General features: G+C 44.4%; 1 protein-coding gene across 1 annotated transcript in view; it reads right to left on the bottom strand.

Moving 5' to 3' along the window:
- Positions 1-22,168, bottom strand: part of LOC121835937 — a 42,694-nt gene extending 20,526 nt beyond the window's left edge. The window contains exons 1-4 of the mRNA XM_042290502.1: positions 22,079-22,168; positions 10,973-11,037; positions 8,644-8,745; positions 7,842-7,941 (exon numbers count right to left, since the gene is read on the bottom strand). Of these exons, the coding sequence (XP_042146436.1) occupies positions 7,842-7,941; positions 8,644-8,691 (148 nt within the window). The 5' untranslated portion in view covers positions 8,692-8,745; positions 10,973-11,037; positions 22,079-22,168. The remainder of the gene's footprint in view (positions 1-7,841; positions 7,942-8,643; positions 8,746-10,972; positions 11,038-22,078) is intronic.
- Between the last annotated feature and the right edge of the window lie 1,058 nt (positions 22,169-23,226).

Raw genomic sequence — 23,226 nt, 5'->3', positions numbered from 1 at the left:
GGTATATTCTGGGATATTCTAAAGCGAACGTTTAAAAATACCCACGGATAACCGCACATTCCATACGATTTCTCTCGATTCAAAAAACATGAAAGTGTTCCATTTGATATGATTACGGCGTTAGGTTTGTTTGGTTTGTAGAAATCGAGCATGGATGTGCGCCATGCAGCGGAAAAACCAAACTCCGCTCCAAACTATTTCATTTAACTTATTGCCCAAGTAAAAAGTGTTTTTGAATCTATGGACATAATGCCTGACTGGGGAAAACTGCTGGACGAGTTTTCTGTATAAAGAAATTTTAATTATTGCTGGAAAGTCACTCGCTTAATAATCTAAAAGGTCTGGGTTCAGTCCCCGCCTGGCGCAAACGCTTTCTAACCGCAATGACCTCTCCCCCTCCCCCCTCTTTTTCCACACACACACACACACGCACTCAAAATTAATAAGTGTCGTGCACCGCGGCCACGCTTTTATCTGGGCTTCACGAAGTGCCGAACAGCTAGCCAAGAAACGTTTCACATTAAAATAATAATAAAAAGTTACCATCTCTAGCGTTTTGCTCACGTCAGTCCGAAACCGCATTCTGTCGCACAATTGCATACCGCATCGAACGGATTGTTCTTGAACTGATGTTTGAACTCCCGGTGGGCCGCTGTGCAATGGCAACCGGCTTTGTGTCGCTCTTGGGCCCGGCGCTCTTAATGGTAAGTGACAGTAGATCGCGCTGGCCGCACTTTGATAAGAAGCCACGAGCGGGACGTACTCTAACCGTCCTCAGATGTCTGAACACCATCATTGGATGACTTCTCTTTTGGCTCCGCGATAGATGGTTTTGAATCCGTCAGAGTCTCAGGGAGTCGTGGTTGATGTCGAGGAGCTTGTGGTCCTGAAACCGGCAAAGGTGCCGATGGTGCTGACGTACTAGATGGTCTTACAACGGTTGCTTTGTCGACAAATGGTTGTGCTGTAAGCAAGGAAGTTCGTCAGTCGCCTAGTTTTAAACTGAATAGGAACGTGATTATTATTAATCGTTGTTATATCCCAGTTTGTCGCTCTTGATGTTTCCAAAGTCGCATCAGGTCACAGCAGTCTCGAAAGTCGTAGTCGGCAAGTACAATGTTTTTAAAGAAGCACTCTCTAAAGGAACTTCCACACACTTTGAGTGTGACCGACTGCGTTGGCAACCGCCTGTGCCGGCCCACGACGAGAAAGCATACTAGCACATTGGCGTCATCCATCGGGTAGACGCTTCCTGTGTGAATAGTACTAGACTGAAAGGTTTTTGCGAGACCAAATCTACACGATATTCATGAGAAATGGTCGCATATACCAGGGGTCGGCGACCATTTGCTAACTCGGGCCAAATTGTCGCAAAGCGGAGACAGAGCGGGTCGGATGAAAACCCGGGGGGAGGGGGGGGGGGGGGGGGGGCGGAGGCGGAGTAGGCGGGAGGCGATCCGCTCGTAAATATAGAAGCTAAAACGCGAAGTGAACTGTTTATGGTCTGTGCTGCAGGCTATATTTTGTGCCTCCTGAAGTTGCAGGTTCTGACTCCATCATTCTCGCAGAGTCGCACAGTTCTGATTCCAGAGTCCAATGACCGAGACAAGCTGAAAACCGCTGAGTGTTACCGTCCAATTTCTTTTTGTAATGAGGACAATAAAATATTTTGCAAAACCTCTGACCAGTCGCTTGGTTAGAATCCTCATAGCGATTCCCTGAGTCGGACAGAAACTGTTCAAATTGACAATGGTATGGACCACACCAGATTCCGAACGAAAACTTGACGGTCGATTTCCAGTACCTCACATTGGTGCAAGACAGTTGCAAATAAATAATACATTGATCTCTTGTTGGGTAGCTTCAGATTCAATACGTTTATTGTGGTTTTTTCCATAAACGCTAGTTGCGAGCGCCTTGTTCACGTCTCCTTTCTTGTATCTTGTCCTTGTGTATTTTCGGCGCCCTGAAAGTCGTCAAATCATACCAGGCTTATAACCAACAGTAACCTTGCGCCATTAGTACTGGAGTGTGTGTGTGTGTGTGTGGAGAGTGTGTGTGTGTGGGGGGGGGGGGGAGGGAGGGGGAGGGGAAGGGAGGGGGGGGGGGCTTCTCTAGTAGCGTCTCGCGGTCCGCCGGTTGCCAACCCTTTGCTTGTACGATTGTCAAAATTATTTCAAACCCACGGTGAAAGAAAAATGAAAAAAAGCATGCGTAGATTGAAAGTGCTTCAGGGCTACCCGGTAAATGGCGCAATTTATCGTTTCGTTGTAAGCGGTTACAAGCGGTTGAAAAGCGATTGGTCACACTCAAGCACAAATGTGTGCAGCAGGCGTAATGTGATTAATAAGGTGAGTGGTCTAAATAATTAAGGCAAAACGAGGGGGAAAATGGGGGGGGGGGGGAGTTTCTGCGGCTACTATTGGTAAGCGGAGATAACGGAAATGAAATAAAAAATCGGAGGATCTCAAACCGCGGTAGCATTGATCCATCAGTGATCTCAAGGCGCTGGAGTGCCGAGTGAAGCAGAAAAAAGGAAAGGCGCAAGCGCGAAGAGCGCGAGGGAGAATTTGAATTTGAGGTGAAGCATTTCGCGAAAACGAAACCGAGTATTATGGCCCTGACATGGAAGTGCGTCAGCGGCAAGATGGGGTTGGGCAGAAAGACAAATAGAAGGGAGACAAGACTTTTGGAATTGCTGGAGGAGCGTATGTAAAAGAAAGCAAAAAAGCGGTGAAGTGGCGGTGATGTTCAGGAATTATAAAAGCAAATATCATTCACAAATGGTAAGATGAATCATGTTTTTGCTTTACAGACACAATTACAGGACTATTAGGTAATTCCTTCGCTTTCTTTTCCTTTCTACTTGCATCGGTTGACTAAAAAAAAAAAAAAAAAAAAAAAAAAAAGGTCTTGAGCATACTTAAAGGAACGACAGATGATGGCTTATTTGAAGCTGGTTGTCGAGCACTTTTCTGGCGTATGATTGGTAGTTTATCCGTTGGTCCGGATGTCGAAGGTTGCAGTAAGGGCAGAGAAGGCATGGACGGTTGAATCGCTGGTGGTTCTTTGACAGGTAGCTCATCGGCAGGCGGTCGTTCTGTAAACGATGCGTTAACTTATCAAGTTTAGGATCATTCATGTACAAGGTTAGAGACGAATGCGTTGATGGAAATTCATAATCTGACATGTGTAGTAGACGAAGTTATCAATCTAATAATCTAAACCATCAAACAAGGACGAATAAAAAAAAAAGAACAACTCGACCAAAAATCTCAGAGTTTGTGTCGTGTTCATTATAATGTAACTGCTTGTCTCAGGGTTTATAGATTAAGATGTTTCCTAACCAGGTCGTCAGCGTATTTTCTTCCTTGCAGTTATCAATCTCGCTCATCACTCCCATAGCGATGAGTGTAAATAAATAAATAAATAAACGTGCTAGATGCGAGTGTTTTAACCTCCAACTACAATGTATGCTTCGTTGCTGCTATCTATCGCACCAACAGCTGTTATTGCCTGATGCTACCTAATCAGTGAATAGAAGTAATAATCTTCATGGGGGTGGAGGGAAGCGGGGAGGGGGGGGGGGGGGCAACGTGGGAAATGCTACCAACTCTATCTTGGTGTCCGAGGAGTTCAACAAGGACGCAGTCAAATTTTGCGCACACGCGGCGACTACATTACGATGTCGTATGCTTCAAGCTCTGTCTTTGATGTGCGGTTTAGCATACATCGCTTTGATTGGGCTCGATTGAAACCCACATGTTGAACGTACTTGGTGAAACCCCTGGTGGTCGTACACCACCGTCAGGTGGTCCCTCCGGTGTCTCTGTTGCAGTCGGTTGTGCAGGTAGCGCGGCCACGGGTGATCGTGGTGGCGGGGTCCGTGAAACAGATGTAGTGAGCGATGGTTCTGGTCTAGCTTCTGAATTTTTCTCGAGTGCTTCCGCAATAGACGTTCCTGCTGGAGGCGGGATACACTTCGTCAGTCACCTGTATTTGTATATTCATCTCGACACTATTAAACACCCAGTTTCTGTCCGCAACAATCTCGAGCAACATGACTGCAAAGCCCTACATAAACGTGGAATGTTTTAAGGAGTTGGCGTGTGATGATTTTCTATTGTGCTGCTAGTGAAGTTTTGATGAACATGTGGCAGTATCACATACTCGTCAACAGATGCCTGATCAACACGTGACTGAGTAGCAAAAAGGAGCAAAGTTTCAGATACATTGGGAGGAAGCTCCCAATATATGTGAAACTTTGTTATCGAGGCACGAGGGCCTCAATAATAAAGCGAAAAAGAAAGTGATGGCGAAGGGTGAAAATACAACCAAATATAAACCAAATTTGGGTTAGTTTGGTAATTGGATGTCGCTGTTCATCCCTGGGGACCCAGTGAAAGAAAGAGAGCGAGTGAGAGAAAAAGAAAGAGAGAGAGAAAGAGAGAGAGAGAGAGTAAAGGATACTGATTGTGCAGCTACGTTTTGTGTCCACTGGCGCAACCCTAATTCGATGCTTGATCTTAGTTTGTTTGTATTATTTTTCTTCATCTACGCTGGAGAGATGTTCCGGAACAGGGGCGTCGAACGTACTTGATGGGACGACTGTTGATGGACTGAAATCGACTGATGGTGACGCGGGCTGCAGAGGAACAGATGGTAGCTCGTCAGATGGTCGTGATGCCGGTGCTTGTAAAGCAGATGGAAGAGAAACGGACACTCCGGTGATTAGAGGTACCTTGACAGGTGGCTCATCAATACGTGGCTGTGCTGTAACAGTACAATATGTCACTTTTCGATTATCCTTATACAGACGTACACTTGACAGAGCTCATGGTATAACTTCGCACACCCTGACAGGAATATACCCTTTTCATAGATGCGGGACATCTTGTAGCTCGTGCGCCGATGTTCTGGGTCCTCCGTTGTTTGAGCGCGTACTCTGATCATGTATTGGACGCGAGTACTGCGTCAGCGTTGGGCGAGGATTCGGATCCAATCACACGCTTCGGGCCCCAAAAATGGCGACCGCCAATGTTGCTTGATGAGGTTTCGAAAAGAGTTGAGTAGGAACACGTATATTTGACTCTAGTAAAGTTCATTCCAATACATGGCGTCGAACTGCAAAGCTTCACGCGTATGGGTCATTGGGGTAGATGCCTAAGATAATAGCAGAGCTCCATTATAACGGTTGCCTAAATATCTGACCGAAATGCCTAGCGATATGGCTGCGACCTTGCAATCCACGAAGGTTCTCGTGCAGGCAACGCACAAGCCAGTTAATTGGTGAACTGAGAAAGCACTAGAGCTCTCATAAAAGAGGACAATATCTCGGAAGTGAAGGATAGGCAACTCAATTTGGCGCTGCGCAATAACGAAAAACAAATTAGGATGTTTCTGTTAATCGGAGGACGAAGTTCATCTTTAGGCTAGAAGTAGGCAGCCTATACGGCCTGCTGGTCGCATCAGGCGCACTCGGTTCGCAGTTGGTTTTGGCTCCTACATAAACTTGAAGAAACAAAAAATTGCGATGGGTTTTGGCATTGACAACTCATATTACACTCAATGAATCATTTATTTAAACGGTCAAACTGGCATACTCGAGATTGGAGTCTAAAATAATAGGTGAAGCTAACAAGGTGTCCTTAGCTCGGCTGAAGCAATATCTCGGAAATACCACGTAAACATTTATGTTGCTTGGAGACATTGCGCTGCATTCAATTAACACCGTTCTATAAATTTAGAGGATGATTCTGTGACCGGTATAAACCAAAATAAATTTGTTTCTTATTCGAACTCTCATAGATGTAAAGAACTCTACAACTTTGTCAACAGGCTTTCTTGTGAGTCATGAGCTATACCGAATACGCAAATAAAATATTAAATCGTGGGGATTCGTGAGTTCTACTCATCCTTCACTTCCCCCATAAATCATCATCTGGGAGAATCGGTTACACTCACGTAATGAATATAAAAAAGGTCTCCCCGGCTTCATTTACTAATCGTTCTCGGCACTTTAGATAACAATTAAAGAGTTGTGTTTACTCGAAAAAGGACAATATCGAAGGTATTGTCTTATACAACACCTTCGATATTGATGATATTGTCGAAAAATTTAACATCGAAGGTTCGCATCCCAGCACCCTAACTGTTCGGTGTTGATGTTTTTGATCAAACTTCATCACGATATTTGTCCTAATAAGTATATCCTCTCTCTTTCTTTAAGACACTAAGAGGCAGGGCTGGGCTGAAATACTCCAACAAGTATACCGGAATACAAATAGTGCTATACATGTATTTCAAAGCCGCAACGCAGATACTGAGATACATTTGTCTTTTATGCAACAGGGTATCCCTGAGATAATTTTGGAGAAACTGACATAAAGCATCCCGGAATACAAATACAAATACATCCAGAGATAAATTGTTTCTTGAACGGCGCTTGGGTGCGGAGGAATGCAGCTTGCGGCGAATCTAAATGGTGGTGCTTCTGCTCCTCTCTTTGCGTCAGCTGATGCACCTCCTCTTACCTCGAACTCTTCATTTATCCACAAATATCATCTCGAATGCCAAAAGAAAAAACAACATTATGACCCCCACTGGAACTTACAGGTAATAAAAGCAGGCGATAGCTTTTCGTCCTTGACAAAAAGGAGTTTGCCCAAAGTGAACCGTGTTTTGCCGGAAGGGTGTGTGTCTTATACCGTCGTACTCACTGCTTCTGAGTCACACAGGCTATGAAGATTGAAGAAGGAGGTAAGGCCTGTCTGCACTCAATGCCACTCACCCTTGGCCGCATGGAACTTGTTGCAACATAAGCGGAGGAGAAGCCACGTCAACAAGTTCTTTACTGACTTACCTTTAAAACCCCAAGGCAATAGTAAAAAAAAATGTGTTCCTTGTCTCTAGGTTTTATAAGTATGACCGTTCACTAGTTAGCCTGCGCCATTATCCTTATTACAAGTTTTGTTTTACTGTGTATGACTGGTAGTTTTCTGCACGGCACTCACATTCTTTCAAGCGTTTCACTCCGTGAACAATTGACCTTTCCTCGCACCACTCTAGTTTTTTTTTTTTTAAGCTTTGGTGACCGTTTGCAATATGCAAGCTGCAACCAGGATTATCCCCATAGTGGAGTGTATCTGGAGGGTTCCTATTATAAAGTTTGCGATCCCTTGCGCCGAAAACGTAATTTTCGGTTAGTGATATAAACCTGAGTTAATTTTTGACAGAAAAATAATAAAAAAAAAAGTGTGACAAAGTATCCCGATACAAGTGATATAATATTGTAAATGTATTTCACTAGTGAGATACCGATTTATTTTTCAAATGTATCTCGATACGGAAATACAGATAGTCGAAAGTGTATATGATACACTATTTCTAAACATTTGTATCGTGATACTGCCCAGCTCTGCTACAAGGCAGTGGGGCATGCATGATGCAGTCATAAGTTACATCTAACTTTGTTTCTTTTTTATTTTATTCATTTCACTTAATCACATTTGTCACACGAATGTACTACAGCTTCAGACAACTCCAGCGCGTGGCTGTGATGAACACAGTCTTATATAACGGGCACCAGACCACGCCACAGGCTGTGCTGGCTGCGGTACTCGATTTTTTTAATTTTCTTAATGACAAGAAATAATGCACGTTCTGTATTATTAATATAAGAAATTCTTGCTAAACACTATTCAGCGAAAGCAGGACATTTTTCCACAGGTTCATTTGAAGTATATTCGACAAAGCTGAATAGGTAGTTGATCTAAAACCCTCGAGTGAGTCGCTCAGGCGCATGTTGCGTCTTCAATTTCCACCCCTTCAAGCTATCTTACCTTTTTCAGTCACTGATCCTGTCGTTGGAGGATTGCCGTCTGTCGGGAAAGGAACGCAGGAGCCGCCTTGGCACGTTCCTCCGCGTCGAAGAAACAGCGTCTGCGAGAAAGCCGTGACCACTACGTGAGCCATTTCGTTTTGGTAACACAAGGTTTTCCTCCCTCAGTTGTTCACTTAAATCTACTCTTCTTGGCTAACTGAAAAATGCAGAAACGAAAAGAAATAATGTCCAGTGCGGAAAGCACATCCCGAGTGCGTAAGAGATATTCGTCGTTTTTTTCCGAACGTCGCGAATAAGTACTTGAGTTTAGATAAAGAGATGTCGCAATACAATCCTAAAGCTAAAATTTTTAACACGTTTTGTCATTAGGAAAGAAGTGCTCAGATTTTTGCGCCAGCGATGCACACAAGCACGCCATATTTTCTCAAGTATTCGTATACGTATTTCCGTATCACCAGGCGAGTCCGTTGGGGGCAAAAACAAAATCAACAACAATAACAAAACAACAACAACAGACGGCGCATTTATTGAATTGAAAAGCACATTCGGAGCTCTGAGTGTTTCTTTACGTATCCGCCAGATTCCGACTTGTATAACGCTGAAAAGTTTGAGTAGCTTAGTTTATGAGCAGATTGAGGATAACCAAATTATGAATGCCTTGTAATTCGCTTAGAGTATATTTCACTGATATCATCGACTGACTCATCACGCGCTCTAGACACAAAGAAGACGCGTCCGACCTTTCCACAGTGATTGGTTCTTCATATTAGGCGAGGGCAGGGTACAAACGAACACCTTACCTTGCACATGGCACCGTCCCGTTCCTTCTCCAGTATAATGGAAGGCATCTCCACGAAGCTTATCTTTATGCATAAGAAGCGGCAGGGGATGATCTTACCGCTCTGGAAAAAACAACAACAAAAAGTACGTTTGACAGCTCGAATTAAAAAAAAAATAAAAACCTGTTGCACAACCCCTCAAACTAAAAAAAAAAAAAAAAGAAAAACGGTTTTTATATTGCGTTAAAGCAAAACGCTTAAAAAAGTTCTAATAATGAACATCAGTAATGCCGTGAATCGTCGTCAGTTACTTATCAAGAGGGGGGTTACCAATAGCAGACACAGTTTCTTTCAACAAGGGGAATACTCGGAAAGGGCACTCCTCCTGCCAGCTTGGGAAATATCCGATGTCAAGATGAGGGCTGGGTCACAAATAAGCACGAGTTTCTTAGCCTGTCTTAAACAGATGCCATTTTGAATACCGTATTTTTGCTTCCATTTTCTTTTTCGTTTATTAAAACAAGCAGGAAAGTCAATATGAAATGTGGGAAAGAAGATATGAAAGGCATAGGGAAGTGACTCGCTCATCAGTGGGAATCTGCGCAATCTTTTTTTTGTCTAGATCTTTGGGTACAAGAACGAATTTTAAAACTGAATCTTATGCAACGAAACGGCTTCGTGTGCGCTATCCTTCGTTTACCTTTAAAGGAACACTGACAGGATATTTATGCTCAGCAAGGTTTTTATTTGTACATAACATACGAGAGCCCGACCGCCCAGAGCACAATTTGCGACTCGAAATTCGTTTTCTTTCCGCCCGAAAACTGCCGATCGAGAGCTGGCCGGTTTGAGTCGCTCTCACTCTGTTCACAGTGGTCATGCTGTGTTAGACACATACACCAAAAATAATCTAAGTAGTGGGTCATCGAAGGCACACACTCAGTATTAAAAATAGAACAAAATAAGAAACCCATTTTTTTTTTTGCTTCTAAAAAGCTGCAATTACGTTGAGGAAAAACAAACAAAACAAACAAACAAACAAACAACGTTGCAGAAGTAAGTAGCAGATTTGCTCGGCCCATGCAGGCTTGGGCCAGACTGGCGCGAGATAGAGCCAACTTGGCTCGAGCCTGTTACAAGCTTGCATCAAACTGGCCCAAGTATGAGCCGGGGAAGTGTGCTGCTAGGGTGAGTACCGAAAGCACATGCACTGCGTGATTCTCAACATGCGTCTCAAGCCAAAAACTCAGAAACAATCAGTTTTAACGTTTCGGGGTCGACTTGACTCCTTCAGGGGGTGAGTAAATGGAATTGGACAGCGAGAGCTTCGACCTCTTCTTCCTCTTCTACCGAGTTGATGTTATGTTGAAGTGACACAGGCCCTGGACGTAAAGAGATGGTAAGTCGGTGGATGGATCTGTTAATGTTCCCCGGTGTATTCTGAATGTGCCGCGACTCCAAGAACAGACGTTTTCAGATATGTGGTTCAGTGTCTATCACGTGGGCGTTCGTGAAGTCGATCCGATGATCAAGTACCTGACAATGTTCGGCGACGGCGCTACGCTCGCTATCGAAATTGCGCACATCGATCTGGTGGTGGCGCATGCGTTCGGAAAAATATATAGTTTCGCCGGCCGATGTAGGCGGGGGCACTCTGCATACGGTATCTTGTAAACCACTCGTAGTGTTTTTTCTTTTGGGAGGCGATTCTTCGGCCTTGGCATAAGCTGTCCTCATGTTGACACTGGCTTGTGCGCCACTTGGATCCCTTCTTTTCGGAGCACACGCGCTAGTGCCACGTTGGTCCCTTTTACATAGGGGACGCTGATGCGCGCGATGGGGCGGTGTTGTGCGTCACCCGGCGACCCATGGTTATGGCGCGTGCAACACTGTCGACGGGCGACGCGCTGAACAAAACTCCTTGTGTAGCCGTTTCATTGGAGGTCAGCAAGGATGGTCTGTTTCTCCTTTTATCTATACTTTTCTGATGAACAGATTGTCATTGCTCTAGTCTAGACAAGAGAGTAGAGACCAGTGACGCCTTGTGACTCACTGGGTGGTTCGAGTCAAGATCAAGGTTTACTTCAACAATTCAGAATCTTTTATCTGATCTCACAGTTGTAGCAGATTTGACCCCAAGGTTATTCTAAAAAGGGGTCACGGCGAGGAAGCAAACTGCTTACACTTTATGAGTACACGTTGCAGACTTGCGAATGTACAAAATCGATAGAATAAAGCAAGAGGACATCTCTGCCGGTTGAGAAGCTTTATAGCTAGTACTTTTGGAACTCTGAACTAATTCTTCGTGCATTAATGCATATGGCTTTTGTAGCGTTTTGGGAGAACTTACAATGGACGTAGGAGCCAGCCGTGGACAGGTAAACGCCAGTGTTGTCTGGAGGAAGGCCCAAAACGCTGCGGAAAAGCAAGACTCGTGGGCTTACAAACTGCTGCGCTGTTTTATACACTAAAAATGTACTTCATGCACTATAGCGTCAGGGCCGCTTAAGTTATTTACGGGCCTCAGAAAAAAAAAAGAATTGCTTCTTTTTTTTTTTTGTGTTTTAGCTTATAAACAATATGAATTAATAATGCGTTCGGTGTGATCAATAAAACATAGCTAACAGATAACATATCGAAAATGTTTGCATACCATTGTTATGTGGACCTTTGGTGTTATTTGGCGCCATTGCAACAATTATCAAGCGTTTTTGTTTTTACTTCTACACCCACGACTACTACTACTAATATTAACACTACTACTACTATTACTTAATTACTAAGAGTAGTATATCGACTTTAGTTAGACAATATAGCGCTTGGGTTGCGCCGATATTTTGATCGCAGAGAGTTTACTCTTAGTTGTGTACTAACCCACTGAAGTCATCGCGCTTCAAATTCCATGGTGGCAAGACAGACAATGCTTGAGACGCTACATGCCAGCCATCAAGGTACTGCAGCTAGGAGGACACCAGAAAAAGTTTTGGTACCCCTAGCTTGATCCAAAACCTCTCGCATGCTACAAGCAAAGTTTAAATGTGCACAGCCTGACTGGAGGGGAAATACGTTCGAGATTGCATGTCGTGCGGGGCAGGGCGTAGCCAGGTGTGGGGGAGGGGCGGGGGAGGGGGGTGGAAGCGACGACCCATAAGCCTTATGGGTGCTTCAAACCTACCCCCGGATATATAGTTGACCCTTCTAGCGTGTTCTGTTGATGCGCAGTAGCTTTTATTCGCAAAATTTCATACGCCGTGCATGCGTCCACAGCCCAGGTTCAGGGCGCACTTCGTCTGGCTGGTAAGCATCAGAGGTTATTATGTGCTGTGCGTGTACTGGCAACAAAGCAAACGCATGGGACCTGCCTATAAATTGCTAACCCTTGTGCGATTTTCTAGCTCACATGGGACCCCGGTCATCAAAATGTGATCACTACATTGTAAGCCTTCCAAAACGGAGCAGGTTGCTTCAATTTGACCGGAGACTGTACTGTCAGTGTATACCTAACATGAAGCATTACCTGATTCGCCTTCTCGCCGTAAAAATACACGTCTGTGTTCATTCCACAAGGGTGAACACTCACACATTCGTCATCTCATTTGTAACTCGAGCATCATATGACTGGAAGCACCTTCCCGCTTCCATTGATGAAGTTAGTATCGCTGTTATTTTTAAACAAACACTAAAACTGCAGCATTATAAGTTGATTGAATTGACATATTTTTTCGGGTGTTCACTCTCATCTGTAAGGTACATTGTACCTTGAAGGCAAATAAATTAATAAATGCACTGCCTTACACAGTTCGTGCAAACGTGATGCTGGCGATTTTTCGCATTCTATCACATTGGTGCCGAACGCCAACTCTTAAAAGATGCTATGTAGGTAGGCTTAACCAACCACAACTTTCTAAGTGCGCCTGAAAAGAAAAACAAAAATATAATTTATATCGTCAATCAAGTGTTCGTGCTAACTATGTCGCGATCTGAACACGCAAAATTTAAAATCAAGATTGGAAGAAAAATTGATGACTTTGGAAGTGGTTTCAATTTGTGATTGAATGCAGATTTCCAGCACTTACCCATCATCCTGATCAGGATGAATGCCTTGGTCCGAAACTGACCCATAACAAACGTTATGTATTTTTATCTTTCGTGATAATCGGGTTAACCGTGGAATATTCAGGGCGACCTCAATCCACGAGTTTCGTATTGTCTCGGATGAAGAGATGGCTGCGCAGAATAAGCAGCAGTGCATATACATAGCTTTTTATTTGGTTCGCTCGAAAAGCTTTTGTCATTAAAGCTAACATATTAGCCATTGTTTATGGCCATCGCTGTTTGTGCAGCAGCTGCGAGCTGTGTTATCCTGTGTCGTCGGTATGTTTCCCTTTCTTCTGGTATTTTCTTGTGGCTCATTGGAGGAGACGGTGATAGAGGTTGGCGCGAAACTGCACTAACTAGAGAGACGATATTTATTTGCAAGCTCTCTGTTGAATAATGTAAAGAATAAATCAAAAATGTTGGTTTAATTTGACTGCCAGATTAGATAATAAACATACCAAATGCGACTCAGTTAAAACGAATATGCGAGATCCGTTTTTTTTTTTTTTTCATTTTCTTCTCACGGTTGAAAGGCTGCCAATAAATCCGCTTCTATAGCATAAAATTCGCATATAAGACCCCCACTTTGGTGGTAAAGATAGGCCTATGCCACTATCCTACATGAGCTAAATATGGAATAGTGCCGAAGCTGTAAGTTCGCCCTAGATATACTAGCCTTGTGCAATATAGGCACAAAAACTTGAAAGAATTTAACAATGAGGACGAGAGCGGAAATCTTTTAAAGAAGCCCTTGTTTCCGTCCTCGTACTTGATGTTTTTTGCTTTCAAGTTTTCGTATCAATTTAACAACACGCTCGTTTTCAACTATTACTGTGCAATATGGGGATATGACTGCTGTTTTTTACATACTAAAACATATCAAAAGGAGACCTTATAAAGTAACTGTAGTCCGTTGCAGCTCAAGAAGGTAGGGCGAGGGTAAGGATGGCCGGGGAGGAGGAAGCAGACGGAATGCTAAAGAGAGAAGGAGGCTTCCTCCTCTCTTCTCCAGCGTTCCGTCTGCTTCCTCCTCCCTGGCCTGTCTTACCCTCGCTCTACCTTCTTGAGTTGCAACGGGCTACCGGAAAACCCTTAAAGGGACACTCAAGCGGTTTTTGGAGAAGCTACTTTTTGGTGCGATGGTGTTAAGGAAGTGTCAGTGAATGAGTATCTTCAGTTTTAGAAGGCAGAAACGCCTATTAATCACGCAGGAATAAAATACGTGCGGACTCTTTTCTGTACTTGCGAGGACCAATGAAATTATCGTATGTTTAAAAATTTTGGCGGTCTTTTTAAAGTTTCGCTAAAAAAACAATTTTCAGTTCATTTAAATATGTTGTGCGTGATAATTTCACAAGACGTAAAATATTTCTAGTTTAGAATACGCGATAGCGCAATTATCGTTTCAAAAACAAGGGACTACGTTTTCTATTTGTTTTCTTCCGCGGGGGGTGAATTTCCCGTTCCGCAGGGATGCGCGGAAGCGCACGTATCTCCGCGCGTTGCAGGTCGGTCGGTCGTGCCGGTCGCGGGCCGGCCGGTTCCTTCTATCCGCAAACGTGGCGTCGGTGGTGATCGTCGGAATGGACGGCCCGGTGAAAGCTCATCGTTCCGCGTAAAAGTGCTATCCTTGACTGTGAATTTTCGTCGTGTTTCGCTATGATAACCCAGCACGTACTAGAAGGGAACATCCACCTACTCGTGCGGCGATGTCGTGGCGGCACTCTCAAGACGGCAGAAACGCCCGTGCCGTCGTGTTTTACTTCGACTACAGTGGTGCTTTCTAAGCGTTTGTGTCCTCGAACATCGCCCGGATTTCTGATTTGGCGCATTTCATGCGTGTGCTCAAGTTCAAGGTATTACTGGCGCGTACCGTATAAAGGATACGAATTTTCACGCGTTTTCATCACCGGAGAAAAGTGATTAGTGTTAGCAATCCTGAACGCTCGCAACGTCTATCTGATCACGAAATCATATTTCTACGTTGCTATATCGCTGCTAAGATTACATTGTCTTTTATAATCGTAGAAAAGGCGTGTGGCGATATTTGTACTATTGCAATGTCGTGTAGTAGAGTCGTGATCGTCCAAGACGGCGCTGCATCTTTTTATTTTATTTTTTTCATCCGCTGTACCCTGCAAGCCTATCAAGAAAAAATAATAAAGCTTTAGACTAGAAAACTGTCTGTCTATATTCTGTTACGGCATTGAGTAGCAGTGCGTCCCCTTTTTTAGAGGGGCCGCTGACACAGTTGACGGCGGCGTACAGAAGCGGTCGCCGTGCTGACGACCCGCTGCGCTTGTTGTAGTGGTTACAGGTGTGTGTACGCGCGGCGCAGTGCGGTCGATCCGGTCGCTCCGGTTGCAACGGACGCAGTCGTAAGTACGCGCTCGTTGCACATGTCTGAACCAGCCTTCCCCCCGTTCTCCCGAGGCGAAAGTCAACGTGGCGACATCGTTTGACATCACGCACCAGAGGTAACGCTGCGATGTCAAACGTTGGTTTGGTTACGACTTGCCCCAACCGCAAATCGAAGAACGCCCGAAAAGGTCTGCGTTTCGTCGTCCTCGGAACCCGAACATGACTCCGAAGCGCTGCTATCGTCCACATCGCACGTCGGAGTGGCGTCATAGGAAATCATCCCCAGGTCGGCTGTCCGCCGAAGAGCTTCAACCTCTAACGGCGTCAGGTCCTCGAGCGTGGAGAACTCCGCCATGATCGAAGCTCGAATGACAAAGAGGTTCGGCCGATGCGGCTACCTCGGGACGTGCCTCGGGATCACTGCGCGACGGAACGTCGTCCAACGCCATTGGCCCGAGATCCTTTTGATAAGCGTGCGACGACCAATGAGAGTGGTTTCGTTTTCGGATGGATCCGAGGTTTGGCGGCCTTCAATTACATTTTTATTAAAGAAATAATCACCGTATGACTATACTTTTTGGTTTTTAGGGATACTTAAGGCGTCTAAATTCAGCTGTCATTATCAAAACACGAACTCAAAAACCACTTGACTGCCCCTTTAATATTCGCGAGACCTTAATTTTCGCGAATTTCGCGAAATTTAAGGGCACGCGAAAATTTCAGTAATTGAGAGTTTTGGGTTCCGGAAAAAAATGTCCCCGAAAAAAAAACGTCCCCAGAAAGTATGTCCCCGGAAGAAGAGTCCCCAAAAAATATGTCCATGAAAAAAAAAAAAAAAAAAAAAAGGCGCCAGGTGGAAAGTTGGAAAAAATGTCCCCAAAAGGTTGTCTGTTGCTGGGTTTTCCTTGATTCTCATGGCCTTTGAGCGGTCCTGTCATTGTCCGGTCACAAATGGCCTGACCCGCCTACTAGTAGAAAGGGAGACTGGAAGTCACACAAAGAAACCGAAGTAATCTGCTGTGGGTATTTTGGAAACCAAACTATTGTTGTTGCCAAAACCAAATTTTTGCATTTTTTTCTATTGTGAAATAAAAATTTTAACACTTCAAGCCAAAACCAAATTACTGTGTTTGGGTAAATTTGCGAGGTACTTGTGTACCATTTCCAAATAGGTACAACGCGCGACACTGCTAGTACGAACAAGCTATCGCTCGCGTTTTTTTTCGTTATCTCATAGAAACGAAAGGTTGTCATCACAGTTATCATGGGTACTGAAAGTGCTCATTTAGGGATATAATGCAGACGGTAAAATTTCGTTCCCACTAATACTCTCTCTAAGTAAAATGTGAAAGTTCGCCGGTGTCCTGTTCGTGCTAACAGTGTCGCGAACACGGCATCGGCATCCCAAGGACATATGACCGAACCGCCCGAAGGTAAGGAGGATCAGGCAAACCCAGAGATAGAACTCCCCCCCCCCCCCCCCCCCCCTTTTTGGGGACATTTTTCCATACTTCCCACCTGGGGCCTTTTTTTTGGGGGGACATTTTTTCCTGCATCCGAGAGTTTCATTACAAGCGTCTGGAATTCGAGAAATTTAGTGGCCGCGATTATGTCCTCTTTGACCGATTCGCGAAAGATAGGGGCCGCGAAAATAGAGGGTTTTACAGTACAGAGTTCCGTAGCTTTGGATAAATCATAAAAACTCAGAAAGACACCCACCGGAAAATTTTTGATAAATTTCAGTTTATCCGATAAGCCCCGTATTTTATTGTGCCAAGGCCACCCCGCCCCCCTCTCCTAAAAAAAAGGCGGCATTTTACAATTAAGTCAGATAAACGCACAGGGTGAATGGACCAGGGAAAATGCCACCACAGTTATCTTTCATATCTCTGACCATTGTCAAGGGGTCTTACCGCTTTTCTCGTCAAGGTTCATTCAGGACAATAGGTCATTGTAATTTCGGGTCACAACAAAAGCCACTGTTTTGGTTTCCAGTTTATGTCATACTGTTTCTGCTTTAAAGGAAGGAGAGGTTGTGTTTTTGTAACAGTGAAAGCTATGGACCATAAATATTGAATAAAATGGGGAAGAGGGGCAGTGCAAAGTTCCCCATTTCATCTTTGACTACTCCAACTCGAGCGGCCGCGGGGTAGGTCGATCGAATAGGATGAAATGAATACGACCTTCCCATCGACTACCTCCAGGAGTTTATTAATTTGAAGGCATAGATGTTTATCGAAGCAACACTTGTGTGCAACTTTTGTCGAGGAACAATGGCACCAAGGCGAAATCCAGCTGAAGAAATTTCGATTGATACAAGCGCGTTTTATTTTTTTTTTTATCTAGCATACGTTAACACCCGGATATTACTTATTTATTTTTAATAGGAAACACTGCGAAATTAAACTCTGATTTTCAGAAAATTTAGAATAAAAAAACCCCCAAAAATCTCCAAAATTTTGAAAAAAAAAAAAAAAAAAAGCAAGACGAAAAACACTTTGAATTTGACGAAAAATAAACTGCGAAAATACGATATCCTAAAAATAACGTAAACTACGAGGAAAATATGATTCGCCACCCAGCATTTGAGGATTCGCTGCTCGAGCGGTTTGAGGGTTTGTTTTTATTTATTTATTTATTTTTATTTACGATGTACCTACATCGCCCTGTGGGCGTTATTGTAGGGTGCACTATGATAAGCGAGAAAAGAGTAAGTCGTTATCGTGAACTGACACAAAATCTTCCGGATGGTCATTCCACTCAATCGCGGTTATAACAAAGAATGAATTGTCAAAAATGTCTGTTCTACACCTGGGTACAGCAACCTTTTTAAAATGATTGCAACGGCAGAAGACGTAGCATGGCTCCAAAAGATAGTGGCCTTATGAATGCCTGCTTTATTATGAAATACACGATTGAAGAATTTTGATCTTACTTTTTTTATTCTGCATCCGAGCGCTCCCCATTTCAATATAGCATTAATTTCTGTAACATAAGGATAATAGCCGTTGAGTACGAAGCGCGCTGTCTGGTTCTGAATTTTCTCAAGTTTATTTATAAGTCGTGATATGAGTCCCACAGGACGCACGCGTAATCAAGGATCGTTCGTAGGAAAAAAAAGTAGGGTGCTTCTTTTAACGTTGCGTCACGGGGACCTAAAATTTCTACAGATAAAATAAAAACAATCGCTTGGGCTTTTCCTATTGTTCGTTCTGTATGACTGCTCAAGTTGAGGGAGTCTGCAAGTAGCATTCTAAGTGAGCACACTCGGATACAGTGCTTAGGATGGTACCGTTGATTAGGTTGCTTTGAAAGGCGTGTGGCTGATTTCTCAAGAAACCTATATGATTACATCTATTCAAATTTAAGCTAATTTTTCACTGACTACGCCAAATATATAAAATGCTTATGCCGGTTTGCAATAAGCCAAGGTCGTCGGACGAGTTTATCTACCAATATATACGCAACCATCGGTGAATAGTTTAATATGAGACTATATTTTTGGTGCTATTATTTATCTATATAAGGGACAAAAAGAAAATGATCCTAAGCACTTGCTTGTGACACTCCCGAAGTAGCCAGGGTTAGTGTGGATGTACTACCATTTAGAACAACACGCTGTTCTCGACCTTCTACATAATTCCGTGTTCAGTTCAGAACGTTGCGATCTATGTTTCGCACAGCCAATTTGTGCAATAATAGCTGATGTGGAACCGTATCAAATGCTTTCCTAAAATCTAAGAACACACAGTCAACATATTTCTTGTGATCTAATGATCTGTATATCTGCTGATAATAGTCACCAACTGTGTGTTGCAAGAATACCCGCTACAAAAACCGTGCTGTGAGGGGAAAAAAAAGGCTTCGAATCCAAGAAGGAATAGAGGTTACTATAAATAGTTTGTTCAAACAGTTCGCACGAGATTGATGTCACCGAAATTTCGCGATAATTTTGAACATTGGCTTTAGATCCAGATTTAGAAACAGGTTTGACGCTTGTCGTCATCCAATCCACTGGAACCACCCCTGTCTTCAAAGATTCACTGAATATGACGAATATATACCATGCTACAGATTACCTTCACTTAAGGAAGATAGCAGGAGAAATACCATCAGGTCCAACGGCCTTGTTAGCATCAATTTCGTGCTGTAACTTTATCGGTCAGGTTGTTTTGAATACTATACAAGGAGAAAACGCGAGATCGCCGTTCTGTTGAAACCTTTGTTTGCACGGCACTCGTTCAGGCCATGCACTCGCCCTCGTACACCCAACAGTGCTGACCAAACACTTTATTTTGGTGCATAACTCTTGGTCCTCGAGTACCGCAGACAAGTGTGCACCCGCGCTGCTGTTTATTAGTTGAATTCCATGGGCCATGTGGCGAATTCCTGGCGCTCTCACAGAACGCGAAGACCAAGAATAGAACATGGTCAAGGTGAATGTGTGCCTTTGAAGACCATTCACACAGGTCAGCGTTTGACTGCATTTGACTACGTTGTGAGTACTTATTGTATAAGTGTAGCCCTTGCGCAGAACAGCAAAGGCGAGCTTTATGGAAACGATACGATGGGATGTTTCTCAACACGCCCTGCAACTTGTATTGAAGAGATTGTGCACAAATTAATATTTAAAAATGTAGTTACTTAATCTCTGTTAATAGCCAGTTTGGCACATTGCAAGACGATCTTGACATGCTCAGTAGAACTGTGAGCAGTACTGTATTGGTTTAACATGCTTAGCGTGCACCAGCTTTCTTTAAGTCTTGGCACGTGTTAGCTGAAACACCTTGTATAAATAAATAAAAAAACAAACAAACAAAGAAACTAATTAACATTTGAAAAGCTGGAGGACCATGAAGGGGCGGTTCGTTTGCCTCGATGATTCAAAGTTAGCAATCTGGTTCTAACTTCTATCTATAGCCTCAGCCCAGTGTCCCCACGAAAGCGATCAGGACACTTCCAACTCCATGAATACCTTTCTTCACAAGTTTCGAGTGAACCTGTTGCTCAATTACTTGCGATGGGAACCACCACCTAAGGAACGCTACTAAGAAAAGTCCAAAAGGTATTGATTCCAAAAATTCGTTTGCCCACGCGCTAGTATTTCGACTGTCTCAATATTGCTCCCCCCCTCCCCCAAGCGAAATTAACAAGATGTTGCATCCTGAGTTTAACTGGGTTTTGCCACCTATTGTCGACTGCAATAAAAGTGGTATAAAAAGAATTGGGTTTATAGATGTAACCGTCAAACTCTGATATACTAAAAAAAAAAAAAAGAAAAAGAATACGATTCAAATTATAGAAAAAAATAAACAATTCAGGTTTTCGCCGAGGTATGAGAAGCTCAATAACTCGTTTTGTGATGGCTTTTTGATGCGCCCAGAAAAATTGTATTGCTTTAAAAAATGGTGCGTACCACGATGTACCTCTCATGAACTTGATTTCGATGTGTTAACTCACTGTCGTTTGGCCAACGCCACTAACCTCATCAAAAAGCAGCCAAGCGGATTGTTCACTCAGTGGTTTTTGAGCTCTTTGGCAGTGCTGGACCCTCCACATGTGTGTTTATGAACATATTGCATTTTTTTTATTATATGATTAAGAGATCGGGATACACCCCTTTGGTGGCCATGCTTAATAATTATGAAAGACGTTTACAAATCCCTGTAACGCGAAATTAGAGCGCATTTCTTAAGGAGGAGTAGGTGAGGGTACGGAGGGTAGGTATGTCCCTCCTCCGTAGAATTCAGATTGGTGTTGAGGTCACGTGACGTCAGTTTTCCCAGTAAATCTAGCGGAGAAAGTGAGTTTGTTCATGGGTGGCGTAATACGAAGTCATGTGACGTCGTTTTCTCCGCTAAATTTAGCGGGGAAACTGAATTGGTTTTGAGGTCACGTGACGTCAGTTCTCCCACTAAATATAGCAGAGAAACTGAATTTGTTAATGGGTGACGTGACACAAAGTCATGTTACGTCATTTTCCCCGCTAAATTTGGCGGGAGAATTGACGTCACGTGACTTCAGCACTAATTCAATTTTCCACTAAATTTAGTGGGGCGGTTACCCCGACGCCGCGAAACCCGGAAAAAAGCGCCTAAGAGCTGCGTTCTAAGAAGGCAAAGCGCGTCCTCTCGTTTGTAAAACAGTGTTGTATAGTAGCAATGGATGCCTTTTATGTTGTGTGGTTGAGCTTTATTGAGCTTATTATTACTCAAACAAATTTGCGGCTCTATCTCGATCTAGCGATAAAACATTCATATGCAGAATTGCGTTTTATGAGGAACGCAGTGGACCCTGACGCCCAGCTTGGGCTTGCCAGGCAAGCGCCGCCGTGTATCTTAGCACCGCCGCGTCATCTTTTAGAGCGCAGCTCTTCATTCACACAGCCGGCCTCTCGCCCCGTCCCGGCGAAAGCGCCGTGGGTGCCGTGCCGAAAACGGAGTGTTCGAACGAGCGGCGACTTATCCGCCGGTGGTGGTTATAGGAATAGGTGGATGCTGGCGGCTGGGTCCCCTTATATTGGGCGGTAGCTTGCGCCACCTAGCCTAGAAATCTTTCCGCACCTTTCAAATTCCGCGTCCAACGTTTGTATCCCGTAAAACTGTATAACCGGTATAACCTATTATTTCGTGCGCAATTTTACCACTTCCCTCTATCTCTACTACCAATCTTGTAATCCCGTACTTGTGGCTGCTTTGTGGCGGCGTCGACCACCAAAAGTAGCGGACTATCGGCGTCGATGGGCGCAGCCACAACTGTTTTGTTTCTTGGAGCTTGCGTTCGGGTCGCCGAAAACGATCTTGCATGTTTGAAAACATTTTATTTGTCTCCACGTTTCGAAACAAAAACGACAAGACCCACCGCGAGCACGTTTCACATCAATCACTCCTTACGCCGCATTTCGTCCCCGATGATCGACGACCGTATTTTCTTGCTTCGGCTGTTCTTCCTTAAAATCGCATTTACGTCTATCGCAAAGGAAACGATGTTGTCTCACCATTTCGAGCAGCAGCTCAGCGGTAAATCCAAATCTCTGTATGTCCGTTGTTCAAGAGCCGTGAACATCACACAATGCGCCCGTCGTCTCGCTGGCCTCCCTCTTCCCGAAAAGAGCTTTGTTGGCTTCGTCGTTAGGGCACAGTACGCTGAATTCCCCCTGCCGAAGCCGTGCCCATGGTCACCTAACTTTGGAGAATCTGCCAGATTCAGCGAAAATTTTCTATTTTGTGATTGGCCGTCCCTCGATGGGGAGGGTCGCCGGCGTTGCCGGTCTCTCGCCGGTACCGGAGACGTTGGACATCCTCGTTTGGCTCATTTCGGCTCCGGCGCCCCGATTTTCGGTCGGAAACTGGCCCCCACACCCTCTCCCCCGGCGGAAAGGACGGCCGGCGCTTTCGCCGGGCGTCGGCGTCGGCGCAACCGTGAGGTCATGTGACCCCCCTCCCCCCCGATGTCACGTGACCCCTGACGTCACGGGGGCCCCTGTGAGGTCACGTAACCCCCGTGGCGGACTAGCACGCAGGATAACGAGGTGAGGAGGAGGGAAGAGGGGTATATCCTCCCCTGGTACCCTTCCATCCTCCTCCTCAAGAGCTGCGCTCTAATTCGGCGTTACAGGGAGTTGTAAACGACTTTTTTGTATCGTTTTTTTAATTTTTGTTTTGTGTTGGAAATCTTTGGCAGCTCGCGAATTTTTTTCGAAGCGTCCCCAGGATCTCGGCGTCCTCTCTCCTGCCTCTTCCGTTTTATTTTGTTGTTGTTTTCTTCTGACTGTTCTCGGCATCTGGTCAACTCCCCCTATTAGCGCCGAGATGTTTTGGTGGCGCCCTTTTATTGTTTCCCTTCGTGACGTCACGACTGGGATTTGCCTCGCCGTGACGTCACCAGTTGTTATTCTGGCTACTTACCATCGAGGGCGACGACGAGTTCGATGGTGTGTTTAAAAAGCACAATAGAAGCTAGGAGCCATCACAATCCGAAACTAACACCGTCAAAGTTGACAGTCTGACAGTGCTCATATGCCCATGGTTTGGCCAATCGCGGAAAGCTGACCGCAGCGACGCTTTTGGCCGCGCACATAGCGCGTGAAGCTCGCGACACGAAGCTGCAAAATCTGTGTTTGCTTTCGTATTGCCCGAGCTGCAC

Source organism: Ixodes scapularis, unplaced genomic scaffold, assembly GCF_016920785.2.
Source record: "Ixodes scapularis isolate PalLabHiFi unplaced genomic scaffold, ASM1692078v2 PGA_scaffold1__304_contigs__length_218370807, whole genome shotgun sequence".
NCBI classification, from domain to species: domain Eukaryota; kingdom Metazoa; phylum Arthropoda; class Arachnida; order Ixodida; family Ixodidae; genus Ixodes; species Ixodes scapularis.
Note: the sequence above shows the minus strand (reverse complement) of the source record. Positions and strands in the feature narration are given on the sequence as shown.